At 35.6% G+C, this 18,045-nt stretch overlaps 1 protein-coding gene across 1 annotated transcript in view; it reads left to right on the top strand.

Moving 5' to 3' along the window:
- The window catches only part of LOC133528560 (zinc transporter ZIP1-like), a 48,031-nt gene extending 32,997 nt beyond the window's left edge, over positions 1-15,034 (top strand). Inside the window, exons 2-6 of the mRNA XM_061865986.1 lie at positions 8,614-8,744; positions 9,574-9,687; positions 11,309-11,490; positions 11,844-12,178; positions 12,965-15,034. Coding sequence (XP_061721970.1) covers positions 8,614-8,744; positions 9,574-9,687; positions 11,309-11,490; positions 11,844-12,178; positions 12,965-13,017 — 815 coding nt within the window. The 3' untranslated portion in view covers positions 13,018-15,034. The remainder of the gene's footprint in view (positions 1-8,613; positions 8,745-9,573; positions 9,688-11,308; positions 11,491-11,843; positions 12,179-12,964) is intronic.
- Positions 15,035-18,045: the final 3,011 nt, after the last annotated feature.

Raw genomic sequence — 18,045 nt, 5'->3', positions numbered from 1 at the left:
ACGCCAATAATAATGGTTGAACGTCATTGCTTGAACAATTGTTTAACTCCATGATAATTTATTACAAGAAAAAACAATCCACTGGTTAATAAATTACGGGAAAGTTAAACGCGTGTTTTCTGTAATAATAATAAATAACAAATACGACAAATGTTATAACCCTGTAATTCTAAGTTAATTTCGCACAATGGGTAAGAAAGATAATTTTTCATAGCTTGCAATTTTATTTGTCATAACATAAGTATTACTTGCTATTACAAATAGTTCTATTGTTTTGTTTTACAAGCTTTTATTTCACTTGCAATGTAACTATGTATGTAACTACTCGTAAACTCGTATGTTAACGGCAACAATCATGGGACATTTACGAGAAAATTTGGAATATATTGATATTTTCTCGGCACCTGTAAAATTTCTACCTCGTTATGCGTTAAAAGTTGAATGTTCTATTCGTCCTTTATGTTTTCAATGTATTTAATGAAAGGTGCTGTAATTGGTTTCATTATTATTACCAAATTAAAACTATGTTTTTATGCTCCAGTCATGGGATGTATGGCACCATTAATTTTAAAATAAACACAAATCAATGTAAAATGTTGCCAGTGTTTAAAAACTGTTGATCATTACTTATTTTACAGGATCTGTCTATACCATCCCATTGCCTGTTCTATTGTAGGGGTGTTTCATATGTTTGTACGGGTCAAATCTTGCACGTTAAATTTACCGGTTTCCGATGAAGCTGAAAATTTGCATACATATGTAAGTCTGGTATAATGCAATATTTATGGTACTATCGAGCTGATCTGATGATGGAAACAGGATGTGACCATAGGAACTCTGAGACTATGAGAGAGCTCATTATGTTCTGCTTTGTTTACATTCATACCTTTAATGTGCGAGAGGTCCTTGACACTAACTAATAGTTCATTTAGAAGTAATCTCTACGTTACGAATATATATCATTAAAAGATCGATTAAACTTGACAGTAGGTACTTGATTGCGGTATGGCGGTAAAAAACAAAGTGCAAACAAAAATAATCTATTAATTTAGCAGTAGCAGTAGACTCTGTTGTTTTAACAACGCAACCTAATTGTATTTGGAGTTCTTAGAATTCTTTAGATGAATATTAATTGCCCCTGGAAAGAAAAGTAGAGTCAGCGATAGAAGCTTATACCAAAAATGATTTTTTTGCCAAAAACTTATTATTAACTGACGTATCCTTTACTCTTGAAGGATGTATAACTTGAATTGTTCAACGAACTGCAAACTTGCAGCTACCTGGATGTAAATTTTGCACCATAAAAGGCGAACATATTACATACTGCTTGAAGACATTGTCAAGGAGTCATCCCTTATGCCGAAAAGAGATTAAAGTAACTTAATTTTCACCCACTTGCCGCTTTTTAACAAATGACCCAATAAGTGGGTGGGCAATAGGCACAGATCCTATATTTTGTGACCCATTTGGCCTCCACACATTAGTTGGCTGCCAAACGCCGAGCTTGAAACGGGTCGTCACACTCGCACTGTGCTCGTGTAAATCGCCTTTACAAGTTTGTATTTAGTTTCACCTTCGTATGTTCGTAATAATAATCAAATATTAGCTTTTAATCTTGTGCCTTGAACATAAGTATCAAAATGTGTTTATTTTGTACTTATGTGCCTTCACCTCCTAGTTTTTTTTAGTTTAGTTTCAAGAAATACTTCCTGTGCCCTAACAGGGTTCATGTGTGAACTTACCCTAATGTAATACCTGTTTTGTACCACATGATTAATATGCAATAAATGAATTAAGAATTATACCAGCTTCTTCGTATTTTTTAGCATTAGAAAAAACTGTATAGAAGTAAGCTTCTGGTCAGAATTAACCCTTTGACCGCCACCGTCGGCTATGGCCGACATCTGAAAGACTTGCCAAGGACGCCAACGACCGCTACAGCCGACAGTTTCGCCAATGCAATAGGGACTAACGCGGGACTCCGTAAAGTTCAATTTGGCTTAAATAATCGTGATCGCCGGCGTCCAGGGCACGGCATGTTCCTTCGCCGTCTGGCGTTCAAAAGGTTAATTAGTGTCTGATTTAGAACCTCAAGCGTCCTTCTGTTACATGCATTCTGTAGAGTTTTTTCTTAATGTTAAGGAATTTAATTTGACAAAAGTAATTTATATATGCCAATCGGAATGTAAGAAATGTATCTACTACATAGGATGGGGACGATGAAAGCTCGACCATCTTAGGCCCGCTGGTTTCAATATATAGTTTTACCACGTGCCGCCACGACCCCAAACCAAAGAAAAGACTAAATGGGCGCGAAGCTCGGGCGCGTTTTTGTCTAGTGAGATACTTACCAATTTTCATGAATCATTTAGGTTTTATAGTAAAAAAAGTATTAATTTAGAAGACTCGTAGAAAAAGTATTGTATAGTGATATAATCAAACTTTTCAATCTCGTACCTTACTTAGGCAACTCTGCAGGCTTTGTTACGGCGGCACACGACTGAAAAGCTCTCTAGTATATCATGATTGTATAAATCAGTACCTAGTGTAAGTTTAATCGACATCATAACGTGACGAACGCGTTTGCGTTAAGTCTCATTGTGTATAGGATATTGAGTTTCCAAAACGTCCCGCTTGGCGCGCTCTTTCTAAATCCAATACAAAATGAGACTAAACGCAAACGCGTACGTCACGTTTCGAAATCGAATTTATTTACACTAGGGGTACAGTACCCCTAGTGTAACTTTGATCGACATCATAACGTGACGAACGCGTTTGCGTTAAGTCTCATTTTGTATAGGATTTTGAGGTTCCAAAACGTCCCGCTTGGCGCGCTCTTTCTAAATCCAATACAAAATGAGACTAAACGCAAACGCGTACGTCACGTTTGGAAATCGAATTTATTTACACTAGGAGTACAGATCTTGCAAGTTAAACTTAACCTACTTTCAAATTTCCTAACGTGGGATTTTGATAGGCCTCTGAATTAAAACCAAAATAGCACATGACTTGCTTTATTTAAATAGCAAAAACTAATTTTAATTAATATTTCACCATTCAAATCGTTCTCCCCGTCCCTTTCGCACCTCTTGTTATCCTTCTCTCTCCCTTACGTTCCGTTTCATGATATCCTCTTACGTTTCATTCCTACACTAATAGCTGAAACACTTTAGTGACATTCAATGGTCTGACGGTGGACGGAAAAAACAACTCAAAACAAGGTTCAACTCGATGTTTGTTAAAAATATATTGGAGTGTCAAAGATAAATGCAAAATTGCGGCCAACGCGTGTCTCCAATATGGAAAGCAATCTCAAGTGTCTCAACTGCAAGGTCGCCCACCTTTCGCCTTTTCTCATGTTACATATATTTGACAAATTATTATCACATAGGTATTATTATCACGTGTTTTTGTTTTTATTTATCATTCTTAGACTAATAAAACACGAAGAAGATAAAACATGTCTGCCAGCTTATTCTTTTCTTTTTTTTTCTTTTATAGTCAATTAATAGTATATTATTAACCATGGGATGAAATGGTGCCTTTCACCCGAACACTTTACTTCTCATTTCTAGTACAAGGAAAGTAAAATACCTGTGCATTTATAAAGCACGGCGAAGTATAAACTTCAGTCCTTCAGTAGTATTTCTTGAAGACACTTTTAATTAACAATTTAGGTAAAAATATCGTTACTTATGGAATGGGAAGTTATATATAGAAGTCAGAATAGAAATTGTACAACAAATCCATTGAAATCTAAATTTTAATTGACTATCGTAAAAAAAAAGAAAATAACGTACTTAGAAAGTACAATGCTCTAGAGCAGAAAAGTATGATTTTCTGCACACTATTTAGAACAACAACGACCCACTTTCAGAGCATGATGAGAAATGAAAAAGTTAGGATCCTACTCTTGATTATATTTTTTCTAAAACGCAAATCAACATGTTTTGAAAAACACATATTATTTGTAGGGTAAATCTGTTTTGACACGAACTGTAAACAAATCGCATGCTTAAAATAAAGTTGGTAATTTTTAAACAAATTTGCTTTCCCTAATTTGTGGTAAGTGCGGTTTACTGAAGATTTAAGAGAAAACTCAGATGATTGAACCACTTTACCTAAGTCAATTATTCCACTTGAAATGATACTGTTAAAGCGTGATTAACATATATGCCAATTATAATTCTCATAACTATATTGTAAAATAGTATGCCCTGCCTATGAAGCTGATGGCTCTGTAATCTGCAGACACTGGCACTTTGTGGCAAAATAAAGTGTTTGACAAAATTAAATATCGACATGTCTATTATCGATGTTACCTTAACGCTTAGCGTTATATATATTTTTAACATTGTATAAAAAGATAGCTACCGCGAAATACACAACACGTTCGATATCTTCTTTGATACACCCATTGGTAGTTTTCTTGTTTTTTGACACTGTATTCTATAGTTTACGTTTTTATTTTTAAAAACTTAATATATGTAATAAAGAAATTGTGGTCGGATTTGTCATTGATTTGCATTCTTGAAATTTCCCGGTAAATTACAGCAAGTAGAATTTACGTCTTTTAATTATTAATCTATGACTGACTTATCGATGTTATTATTTGTCGATGTTTCACTTTCTCAAGCACTCGTTTTTGCCACAAAAACTTCTATGTCTGGTAATCTGTAATCCCGGTAAGGGCATTTATTTGTGTGAGATATTTGTTCCTGAGTCATGGATGTTTTCTATATATATAAGTATTTGTATATTATACATATCGTTATCTGAGTACCCACAACACAAGCCTTCTTGACTTACCGTGGAACTTAGTCAATTTGTGTAAGAATGTCCCTATAATGTTTATTTAAAAATTGTATTTATTTAATATAGAGAATGATGAATACTTATCTAGAATTCCGTTATTATAAAGGCATTAATGTATCATTCACGCTAGAACGGCCCTGGTGCGGGCCGAGGCATCCGACACTTCGTTGTATATGATGAGTGATACGTGATGCTTTGGACTGCATGCGAACCGGACCGTTCTGGCGTGAGTCATCTTTAAAAATGCCCAACTGCTTCTTTGGGTGTCACTAAATAGGTATTGAACTCTATTACCTGTACCTGCAGAGTCTTATTTATTCTCTGACTAATAAACAACGTAACAATCTCGGATATGACTAAGACAAGTAACGTTAGAAAGCGGGTTTTCCTTAATGCTTTTCCTCTTCTTTCATATTTCCGACCTCATTAGACTTGCTGATGTAATAGGCGCTTCTAAATGCAGAATGCACTTTAACGTGCATATTATGCGGTTTTTACTATGACAGAGGCCTCTAAACTACGGCCTGCTAATCTGGCCTGCGAAAAAGGGAGCAGAGACATGGCCTTGACCCTCGGGTCAAAATTTTGAAACCCCTGCAATACGTAATGATCTTTCGCAAAGGATCTTCTATGAGGACTCTCACTTATTATTGGCCGTTAAAAAAACACAAAGTTCTAAAAAGGCTTCGATCCAGTGATAATGATATGCGGCGGTGAATTATGTATCAAATAGTTTAATTTTGCTATACATATTTGCTTGTATTGATTGCATAACAAGTTAGTTAAAATCGGTGGTGAAATCAGTCCCGCTAATGGGTCAACAAGATTTAATGATGGAAACCACTGCCGAGGGATGGTTTGGGTAATTAATAACAGCAATCTTTTAATGAACTCTATATAATTGTATTATATGCTTGATTCGACAAGTACAGTCAGCAAAACTAGTACATTAGCACTCCTGTATACATATATATTTGTATGCGGAAGTTTTACACAAAGTGCTACACAAAAAAGGCACACAAACCAAGTACACACATATACATATGTATATGTATACACTTGTTGCCCATCATTGAACCCATATCTCTAAATAATTTTGGATAATTTTTTTGTATCTGTTTATGTTTTTTTAATTTTATTATTTTAGTTATTTTTTTGTAATTAGACATTAATTATGTAATAGTAAATAATTTAGTTTGCATTGATATTTTCAGTTAATTGTATTTTATAATTGTTGATTTGCTTTTGTTTGCTTGTATGTAAATTCCATGTTGACGTGTAAAAGTGCCCTTGTGGCCTATTGGCTGAATAAATGTTGAAGTAAGTTGAATATTTAATATCTTGACTGTATAACACACATTAAAATCTCAATTAAAGTCATATGAAATCTAATATTGCATTCGATATTTAAGCTGGTTAGGAGGTTCTGCCAAGATAATCGTAACGTGCGCGGAATCGTAAGATTCGTCAGTCATAGGTATTAATTATTTTAGATTAAATCTATCTGTTATGCGGTTAACGGTCTATAACCGGCGGTAGTTATGGTTTAACTTAAATTTAATGACTTGCTTTACCTAAATTAAAGTCTCATATGTAATTAAAAACTTCATTATATTGTTTTTCCGCATTCACCTTATTTTAACATTGATAGTTGTAATTTTAAAGATAGACTCTTCTGAAGTAGTATTAGATCATAATTTCTCAGTACCTACATGTCATTACATAAATAAAATACTCATATTACTGACACAAGCATATTTATCACATATCATATATCACACTGCAAATACAGGGTACCTAACTTAAGACACGTGATCAGAAAAGTCAATACAAGACGCACGGTATGCAAAATATAATGTTGATATCCAACTTTGTATATAACTCCCATTTTATTTATTAGTTAAACAGAAAATAATAAGTGTGCGACGTTTTATATCAAACGCCATTGTGTAAGAAACATATGCCTACCAGCCAGTAGAAGGAGTTTGTAGTTTGCAAAAAATATTTTGTACAGTCGCCATCAGATATATCGAAGCGGCTAAGGTGGTCACAAATATCTGAACATGCTTCTATTGTCAAGGCGTTAGAGTGCGTGCTCAGATATTTTTGAGCACCTCGGCCGCTCCGATTTATCTGATGGCGACTGTACCTGAGCAAGAGTAGGTCATGAAAATAAAAGTGACTTCAATTCATAATAACTACGAATGGTGATAACGCTTTATACCTATAACTTCATGTAATTCTGAAATTTTATCAATTTCTATGTCAGTCTAGTACAATAAGTACAATACTTATTTTTATTTCCAACCTCAATAGAATAAAATAATACTAAAAGAAAACAGCAACAAAAGTAGAGGTAAACAACAGGCGATCTTATCGCTAAAAAGCGATCTATTCCAGACAATCTTTAGGTTTACATTTCAATAGTCAGTCAGTGGCAATTTTTTTTTACAAATACAAATACGTTTATTTCATTACATTTTACAGTAAAGTTGTTCTTATTTGTTGTTGTATTACGATTGATTGAAATTGCCGTTAATAGGTAATAGATTACTATGTACAAAGATAATGTGTGATCACTTTTCCACCACCCTGTATGGTTATGAGGCAACGTGCAAAGGTTTGCGCAACTATCTTGTTGCTTGCAAATATTTGAAATACCTACTTGAGCTATATTATACTTTTGTTTGTCCTGTCATCATGTTGTATGTTTTCTGTCAGTGGGTCACTATTATCCTTCCTCGTCTTCCTTATAAAATACTTTTTATAAATATTTAGGGACAATCTTACACAGATCGAAGATCTACCTATCCCCAAACTAAGCAAAGCTTTTACTATGGGTACTAGGCGACGATATATACTTATAAATACACACTTATATACATAGAAAATACCCATGACTCAGGAATCATCTGTGTTTATCCGAACCCGTGACCATCGGCTTCATAGGCAGGGTACAGTCAGCATCAAAAGTAGCGGATGAAACAACGCGTCAAAATTATCTGATATTCCTTATAACTTTTCCACATATAGATACATTTCTAAAATTCGTGCTAAAAAGAATATATTTTACAGTCTTAGTTGTTATATATTAAAGACATCACTTTTTGTTAAGCTGTTACAGAATGTATCTACACTTATGAAACGTTATTTGATCCGCTACTTTTGATGCTGACTGTACTACCCCCCAGGCCGGTCGTGAAATATCAATGCTTTCCCGGTTGCATTCTAAATGGAGGGTTCGCTTGGCTACCTGCATTTAAAAGATGACGCGAAGATTAGATTTTACAAATGTACCTGTTATGTCATCTAGCATAGGAGCCAGCCTTGAAGTCCATATCAAAGTTTTGATACCTCTGGCTTGGGTCAAACACATTTTAGAAAAAGTATTTTCTGTGGACAATAGGTATAATAAAAGTTAATGACCCGTGTACATATATATCAAGCTCATCTTACTGGGTCTTAAGTGCTGAATAAGTGTATTACGCCTGAAAAGGTGCAGCGAAAAAATATCTTTGGATTCCCTTAACTTTGCTATGTCTACAGAAAAGCCATACAATATCTTGATAATTTAGGTATCAAGCATAATGTTTTTGTAGCTGTTGGTACTCCTTAAAATAAATAAATAAAATGTGAATGTCCCTTAACCACTATATCCCGTAGCCTCAACCAGCCACACCGCCATTAATCAGGCAGGAACTGCAGGTTTCAATCCAAGTTGTCTAAATCTTATTAATATTATTACTTTATTCTTATGAGCAACTTATGAAAATTAAATATTTTTTTCTTATATTTCAGCGACCAACCAAATCGGCAGCTTCGAGTTCTCCCTGGCCCACCTGCTCATGTGCTGCGGCTTCTTCATCATGTACCTGGTCGAGGAGTTGGTGCATCTGTACATACATCGACGGGAGCGACAGAACGCTAAGGTAGACGAGACTGTGCAGTTTTTCTTTAATACTACGTCGGTTGTAAACAAGCATACGGCCCGCCTGGTGGTAAGCAGTTTCCATAGGTTGTGGGCGCCTGCAACTCCCGAGGTGTTACATACGCGTTGCCGACCCTAACACTCCGCACTCTCGGCAGGAACACAACACTATGAGCAGGGTCTAGTGTTATTCGGCTGCGGTTTTCTGTAAGGTGGAGGTCTTCCCCAGTTGGGCTCGGCTCTAGATCTGGAATGACATCCGCTGTGCTGTGCACTACCACACAAAGCGAAATGACATTCACGTTGCCCATACCTCTCTTATAGTTAAAGTGTTTAAAGTATATTCAACGCACTGCAAAATTTAATGGACACCTAATGAACGGAATTCATTGATTGGTGACTTGTACACATCCAGCTGCAAAAGTGCATGGCCACTTTATAAATTAATCCCATTCATAATTTGTCCATACAATTTTGCTGCTCGCTCTACATGTATGTTGCCCGCTAAATTTTAAATTAAATTTTAATCTGTAAATTATGAAATTGATGTTTTGATCTATCTATCCACATTTAAGCCACAGGAAACTTGCGAAATGAACTAGTTATGTATTAGCATTTCGTCGAATAACTTATTAAATTATTTCAAACATATACAGACACTTTCAACGTTAGTGACGCTACCGTTCTTAACATACTAACATATAGGTACATCAAATATCTAAAAATATTTTTCATTATCTCAATATCCAGAGAAGAAAATGGGGACTGAGAAGACGCCGTCCTCTTTCCTCTTAAATAGTGTTATCTTTATATGTATATTTTTCTTTAAGACCATGCCGCTCGTCCGGAACCTGAGTGTGCGCAAGAGCCGATCCAGCCCGGACACCGCGGGGGAGAGTGTCACCAACTCTACTGCGGACCTCATCGAGCCCGAAAAATTGAAGGTATAGTAGATTAAACTAATTTTTAACAAGTAGAAACGTCTGCGTACTATGCTATTAAGCTTAGAATAAATTTTAAAGTGGAAAAATTACTGCCTTGGTTGAGACTTGAACTCACGGCCTCTGGATCGACACTCCAGCGCTCTGCCAACCTTGAAACCAAGACCTCATCCATAGCCGGCGAATCTTTCCATCATATGGGTCTAGGAGATCCTAGCGACATCTACCGTAAGAGCGTTACACTTCTTAAATGGCTACCGGAGTTCCAAGTCATATTGGAAATTCATCAGTTACGATGTGCTACTCATACTTAATTAATGCTATTACGATGCTCAGTTGGCAGAGCGCTGGAGTATCGATCCAGATGCCGTGAGTTCAAGTGTCGCCAAGGCGGTAATTTTTCCACTTTTCAATTTATTCTAAGGTATAGTAGATTGTCCAAGGGATGAAAGGCAGTCATTGTAGTGGAGCAAAATAGTGCCTTTCACCCGAGTGTATTAAAAAACATGACTAAGTATAAACTTTTATAGTATTTCTTGAGGCAATTTTTAATTAACTATTTTTTGAATGTATCCTTATTTATGCAATGGGGAGTTATCAGAATAGAAATTGTACAAGAAATCCATTTAAGACGAAAGGACCCACGCGAAATCGCCTTTTCATATTAAACGTGTGAGGACTACGTATAATGTCAGAGAGGAAAATGGGGACTACGTTTGTATGGAGAAGCAGCCCTCCCTTTTCCTCTTAAAACCAAATTTTAATGCCCCCTGAGCTAGAAAACAAAATTTCCAATGTATGCCCCCCCTTTCCTGGCCCCCTAGCTCATCAGCTGGCTTATTAGCTACGTGTATATACCTATGTACTCACAATCTCTAGAAAGGTAAAACATAATGTGTGGACAATTACAGCTTATCTTAATAGGTTCGTTAGTGGTTAAGAGTGTGACATTATAATAATCGCTTCCTTAGAAACGGTGATAACATTGCAACATATTATTGTGTAGCGAAAATGACTTTCTATTATGTTTAATTGTTATATTATATGACATCCGGTGACACTTTTCAGTCCAATACTTGTTAATTATAAGTTTATAAGGAGAAAATCTAGTCCTAATTCGATGCTTACTAAACCTACCTATAAGGTACCTAATCTGAAGCTACATTCGATTTAAATGTTTTTATACGACGTCGCCTGATAGTAAAGCAACGGCAGAGGTATCACATCACATGCGCATTACACACTTTTAGTATGAACCCATACCGATTAAGCCTCTTAAATTAACTTGTACTTAGACTCCTTTGAATGAAAGTCCCGTACCTGAGAAGACCTCCGGAGAGAGTTAGCGTTCGCGGGAGGAAATTCCTCTATAGTCGCACAGCTTTTAACCCTTTGCATGCCAAGAACCCTTGTAGCCTTGTAGGGGTTGTGAATAAGAACGCTTATCAGTGTAATGCCTCGGCCACAAAATGCACGTACGGAGCCGTGCGTTCTGTAGCCCTCGGGTACCCAATTGTTCTTAGGTATTATTTTGTGTGTCATAGGGTGATATCATTGAATGTAATATTATAATAAATAAAAAGGTACTGAGAAAACCTTGTATATTGGATTGATTAATTCCCAGGACGACGTGGAAGTGAACCACAACGGTCACACCCACCACCACCACAGCCACATGCCCGTAAACAGCGGCGGCGATGACGTCACCGCAGCCCTTCGAGGACTTCTCATCGTGCTTGCCCTTTCCATCCACGAACTCTTCGAAGGTCTAGCTGTTGGATTAGAATCAAGTGCTTCGAATGTGTGGTAAGTTTGTGACTTTGTGCGCCATCTTGTGACGAGTAGCGGAACTATTTATATATATATTTTAGAACAAGCTTTCGAATATGTGATTTAGTTGTTGTATATGTAGTCAATAGATGGCATGGATTTTGTTATTATTAAATTAGCTTTTATATTTTATAAATAGGTATTTTAATCAAGACTGAGTTAAGTTATTTAGCCTAAAATCAGATTAAGCTATGGCGAATATGAGATGGTTGCATGTGGCTTCCAGTAAATAGTCAGACACACAGAGATCGTCGATCGTTTTTAATATAAGTAATAATAGTTTGATCTACTATATCAAATTCAATAACCTTATTTATTTACCTTTCCAGGTACATGTTAGGAGCAATCTCAGCCCACAAACTGGTGATCGCCTTCTGTATCGGCGTAGAGCTAATCGCAACCCGCACCAAAACGTGGTTGGCTATTATCTACATCACAACCTTCGCCATCGTGTCGCCCATGGGCATCGGCATCGGCCTAGCGTTAGTCGGCGGGCAAGGAGCCACTGCCGCTGGCGTTTACTCAGTAGTCCTGCAAGGCTTGGCTTCAGGAACGCTGCTTTACGTTATCTTCTTTGAGATTTGGAAGGGCGACAGATCGGGCGTGTTGCAATATATATCTGCCCTGGTAGGATTCGCGCTGATGTTTGGATTACAGTTACTTAGTAAGTACTTACCTACCTTAGGTAGGTAATCTATTTTTTTTCCATTGACATTTTAATAAAATTCTGATCTTGAATTCTGGAACCGGCTATTTTTTTCTACTGTTCGCGATCTGTTTTTGGTCGATCAGAGCACAGAGTAAATAATAGTACTACCGTACTGAAATGACGCTTCCTGCAAAACCGAAGTTAGATAGCGATTCATGGACGAATCATGCTGTCCCTTTCTAATGTATGGCACTATCCCTTTCGGCTATTTAGGATTGTCAAAATTCAAATCTGTATCTTATCTGTGGTCGTGGTCTTTTTTTTTAATTATGGCCTTGATGCGAGTCCTTTAAGCCAATGGTCGTGGTCGTGCACGCATAGGGACGTCAAGTTGTGCCAACCCTAATAATTGCTCGGAGCAATGCTGAGCCGAGAATACCCGAAAGGAAGATTGTCGCCCCACTGATCAGAGTCAAAATCAATCTCCATACAATACAACGCGTTTCCCATCATTGTTTATGTTTGCTATACTGAAATGCACGGCCATCAGTTCATTGTAGAATCTCAGTTTGTCCCTGCCTAAGTGCATTCATCTGGTGCATTCTTCTGCTGTCAATAGATTGTGCAATGCAATCCACACAATCGCGAGATCTTGATCTAATAAGGACATTGAGTCAAACATTGTGAATATAAGTAGTGATGAGAACTATCGATATTAAGTATCGATATTATACACATTATGTTTGAAGAGGGAATCATTGTATAATTACGTGTGAATTAACCATTTTTTTTTTTTTACAGCCCCTCATACTCACTCCCATGGCGGCGACGGTCATACTCACGACAGAAAGTGAAGATAACGGGATTTAACTGCTACCAGGAATTGACACGTTGAAGTTTACTGAAAAAACTATTCCTAGTGAAAAAACTTATAGCTCATCAATTCATCTAATACATATTATAATTCATTTCAAATATTACCCATGTCGCTGGGGGCCTTGAGTTGAATGATTTTATGACGATATGCTTTGCTGCACTGTACGTTCAAGTTCTAAGATATCGATGCGACAAATTGTGCATATATTATACTTGTGATCGACCTTAGTGCCATAATATTAAGGTCGTGTCGTGTACGCCTACATAGTTTTGCGAAATAGGTTGCACCGATATCGTAGTTACCTTCTCATTTGTAGGCTGTAAATGTGTAACCGTGTTTTAAAATAGGAATTAAATGCCTACTATAGTATATACTTGTTGTAAATAAAGGCTAAGGAAAATATATATTGTTATGTGATAACATTGTCATTCTAAATGCAGCGCTGCCATGTTTCATGGTACGTCTTAGTTAGACATGTAATAAGCTTGTAGTAATAAAATTTTATTATTTGTGACTTTAATACCGCTACGAGGGAAATTAGCTCAATATTTGAACAGTTTTTGATGCAGAGACGATGAACATAAATCTAGTCATCGATTTATTTTATATTTAAGACCTATATATTATATTTCGTATATGTTATAGAAGCTATATATAATTAGATATATTTATCCGCCGAATGCCCAGTTATTGTGCAGAGTGTAACGGAATGTGTAATTGTATATTCGACCTGCAATGTAACCTGATTCTTATATACAAAAAAACACGTTGAACTTTGAACGATAGACGTTGGTAATTGGAATTAATTTATACGTAGTTTTCATTTGCGCTAAACCGAATTTGTATTAGGTATTTATTTTAAATCAGCTGACATGTCATTTATGCTGTTCATTACAATGTGACATACTCAACATATTAATGTCATTGTACAAATATTATTATGAAAAAATATCGTATTGATTAGTAATGAACGCGTGAATAGTATGAAACAAAGTGATATCCGTAAACAATTGAATATTACTAAGTTATCTTTATTGTTACTGTAAAATTAAACCAAATAAGGTTTGTGCCTTATTAATAGGTGTACCTATTACCAGTACACTGTTGTCCGAATGTAACTTATGAGCTTTTCCTACAACACTGATGATATAGTTATCGCTTTTATTCCCTCCACCGCGCTCTTTGCCAATAGTAATCATGTTTTATTATTATTATTAGACTTAACTAGACTTCATTATTTTATTTATGTAAAAAGCATCATCAGACTGTGATATTAAATTATTCGGGTAGCGCAAGATGAGCTTAAATTACGATTTAAAGATTTCGTGCATTTAGAGCGTAAATATCGGTACAAAATAAAATGGACACAGTTAATAATACTAAAGCAGTAAATATTATATGTCATTGTATTTTAGGTAATTAAACTATTGTTAATATAAAGTGATTTAAGATAATCTATGCAGGATTGCAATTTCGGGCCACGTAAGACTCCTGAGTATAACTTTGACATGACAGGATTTGTTTATTTCGGACTGTTTTTCATGATATTCCAGTGAAGTGGAATATGATGAAATACAAAAGAAGACCTTAATCCCTTATAATAAAGCGAAAGATATACACATTAAATTGAGACGCCATTGTTACCTATATGAAATATTTTTATAGACTAAAACCTTATTCACAAATCAAAGCCGAACAATTCTAATAGAACAGTAAATTTATTAAATATATACGATTTAAATGTTATTTTAATATTATACAAAACTATTATGTATAGTGTTCTGTGTGTTTCGTTTTTTGGAGATTGCGTCGGTTTTGGCTCGAAGATCGTCATATGCATGTCTGAAGATATGCAACCTCCTGAGTGTAAATATTTTCGAAACATTAAGATTTGTGTGCTACGTATAGATAGGATGCCATTAATCAGGATGTTAATGTGAAAGATATTTTTTTATTGTCTTCTATTAAATTAATAAATAACTGTGAAAACATTATATTTTGTTTTGTTTTATATTTTTATTACAATGAAAGTAACTTTCTTTAAATTAGCAAAAAATATATGAATCTCGATAAATTAACACAAAGATTACAACATTTAAAACTAATCGTAAACAACTGAATTCCCTGACGATGCTTGCTATTGCCTCATAATAACCTGGATCTTCACACCTTGAATATGACCAATATGTATATATATCATCACATCATAGACTCCAAGCAGAAGGTAATCTTATTATTGATTGTAAAGGAATTTCAGCCTTAGTAACACAATTAGAATTCCTCTCATTGTCGACTATCGACATGGGTAAGTAAAGTAGGTAACTTTCATATGTATTAATTCACATCAGACCCATTGTATTAAACAATGTAGTAATTTTTACATTGAAATGCATCACATTTTATCCACCTTTACCTACCCACCTAACTTACGCGATGTAATAATATCGGGTCGGAAGAGAAACGAAAGTTCTAAATTTAAACCTAGGAGATTGTTTTCTGACTGGCAAATTTAGTACCCAGAGTGGCTTAAACGGATGACCTTTTAAGCGGTTATTAGATCTACACGATCACCGGACACTTGCGAAAGGGAGCCGCTCAACGGGTGCTGGCACCCTAATTATCACCCTAAGAGCTATATTTTCCATTCCACTGCATTCCACATGATAAATACTTAATGAATTGACTAAGTCCCACACCACTACCAATATCAGGACACTGTTACCGATATACAAAAAAATGTACTTCCACAGTCGACATTTCTAGTAAATTTACTTATAAAAATATCAAATATTGAATATTATTGGCAATTCGAGACAAGTATTTTTTTTATTTTTTTCAAATTTAATACTGTGAACGATATTCTGATATTTCGTGAAACGGAAAAATACACTTTCAATAATCATCGGGCCCGATGTCTCTTCCGATCGTTAACCGTCCGACGGCAGGATTGATGATATATGTCCTTTACACATATATAACCTACAGATCACAGTGAAAGCAAGGTCTAAGGACTATTAACAGGAGTTACAGAAATATGTTACTAAACTCCATTACTATCCATTATACTACTTAATATTATAAGACCTCACTATTCACTCACTTATTATTTCGAATGAGAAACTATAGATATGTAAGAGACCTTGATAATTAGCACAACACTAACTCATACCGAGACAAAGTGACGGGACGCGAGCGAAATAACTAATAAATTAGGTGGGTCTGTAATCTTAACAAATTAAAGATTTAATTTCAATTGCTCATTTATTCCTAGTTACTTATATATTATACTAATGTTTTGATTTTTCTTTACATCTAAATTTACTATCGTTCCTACATTCTCATTTGGATTAGCAACCTTGTGTTTGATTGATAAAAATTCGCGCCCCCGAAATACGTTTTTTATCATAAATAAATCGACATGACACTGGCAATCAACAGTAAGCCATATAAAAAAAAAAAAAAAAACAAATAAAAATTTGGTGGGTGGCTGGAGTTAGGGCACTTTACTCTATTTGAGTCACAGTGGAAGCATTAACCCTTAACCACTGACGTACGAATGAGGATGGGAGGTGGACGACACGTAAATTGTTTTTCGCTCATAATTTCTTTTCTGGTGGGTAGTCTGATCTGACTGATTTTAGTGTTTTCCTAGCATATAATGACGCAACCAAAACAAGTAAAAACGAACGTGTGAGAGATTTATCCGCCGATTTAATAGTTAAATTTGTATTCTTTGCGTATGTGGTTCGTATGGTCTGTGTTAGTGTAACTTTTGGACAGAATTTACAATTAAAGTTGTGTTGATAAAATGAACGGCGCGAGTATTAACACCTCACGAGAAAGACAAGTTGTAATTAGTGAAAACATTCTAGTCACTGAAAATATTACATTCATATTTCATGAAAAAACGACGCAGAACTCGTTACGCTTGTCAAGCTTGTGGCCGACCAGCATGCTTGCAGTGCTCAAAACATAGGGTGCAATGACTGCCGTTAAAACTTATTATATTATTTTTTTGAGAAAAACGTGTTTATTATCCTATTAAAACCATCCTTATAACTTAAAATAATCATAAAAAGTTCCTATTTTTTTGGTTATGCTGATTTTTAGGGTTCCGTAGTTAACTAGGAACCCTTATAGTTTCGCCATATCCGTCTATCTGTCCGAGGCTTTGCTCCGTGGTCGTTTCGTTAGTGCTAGAAGGCTGAAATTGGGCATGGATATATAAATCAATAAAGCCGATAAAGTCATACAATTAAATCTAAAAAATTTTTTTTTTAGAGTTCCTCCCCTACATGTAAAAGGGGGGGTGATTTTTTTTTTGCGTAATCGCGAAAAGTTTCCCCTTCATAGTAAAAAGACGCACAGTCAGCGTCAAATACTTCGTAGCAGTCAAAGTAGCCAAATAGTTTGGTACACCATATATTTAGTATGGTGTACCGAACTATTTGGCCACTTTGACTGCTACGAAGTATTTGACGCTGACTGTACATTCACAGTTCACCCTTGGTTTACAATCTACTATACTTTAAGCTCCAGTTTAGCTTATTGTGATGGAAGAGTAACTACGGAACCCTACTCTGAGCATGGCCTGAGATGCTCTTGGCTGGTTTTTATTTAAATATATGAGCGCGTTGTCAGTACATGTAAGACTTTTGTCAAATAAATATTATTCTTTGTAATAAAAATTGCTTTTTATAGTTTTTATATTAGATTAGATATGTATTGTAACACCTGCAAAAGAGTCTTTAAGACCAAGTTCGGCCTGGCCAGCCACATTAGGGCCCATAATCGGCGTAATCCGTAATTGCTGAGGTCGCCGTCATCGAAATCGATGAGGAGGACTATACTATATTTATTACCTAATAACATAACAATCAATGTAAATAAAAAAAAAATAGAGCAACTATTGAAAACAGACGAATGTGATTCGTACGTCAGTGTTAATGAAAATAAAAAAAACGTCAGTGGTTAAGGGACCATTAACAGGAGCTACAGAAATATG

Source organism: Cydia pomonella, chromosome 19 (assembly GCF_033807575.1).
Source record: "Cydia pomonella isolate Wapato2018A chromosome 19, ilCydPomo1, whole genome shotgun sequence".
NCBI lineage: Eukaryota > Metazoa > Arthropoda > Insecta > Lepidoptera > Tortricidae > Cydia > Cydia pomonella.
Note: the sequence above shows the minus strand (reverse complement) of the source record. Positions and strands in the feature narration are given on the sequence as shown.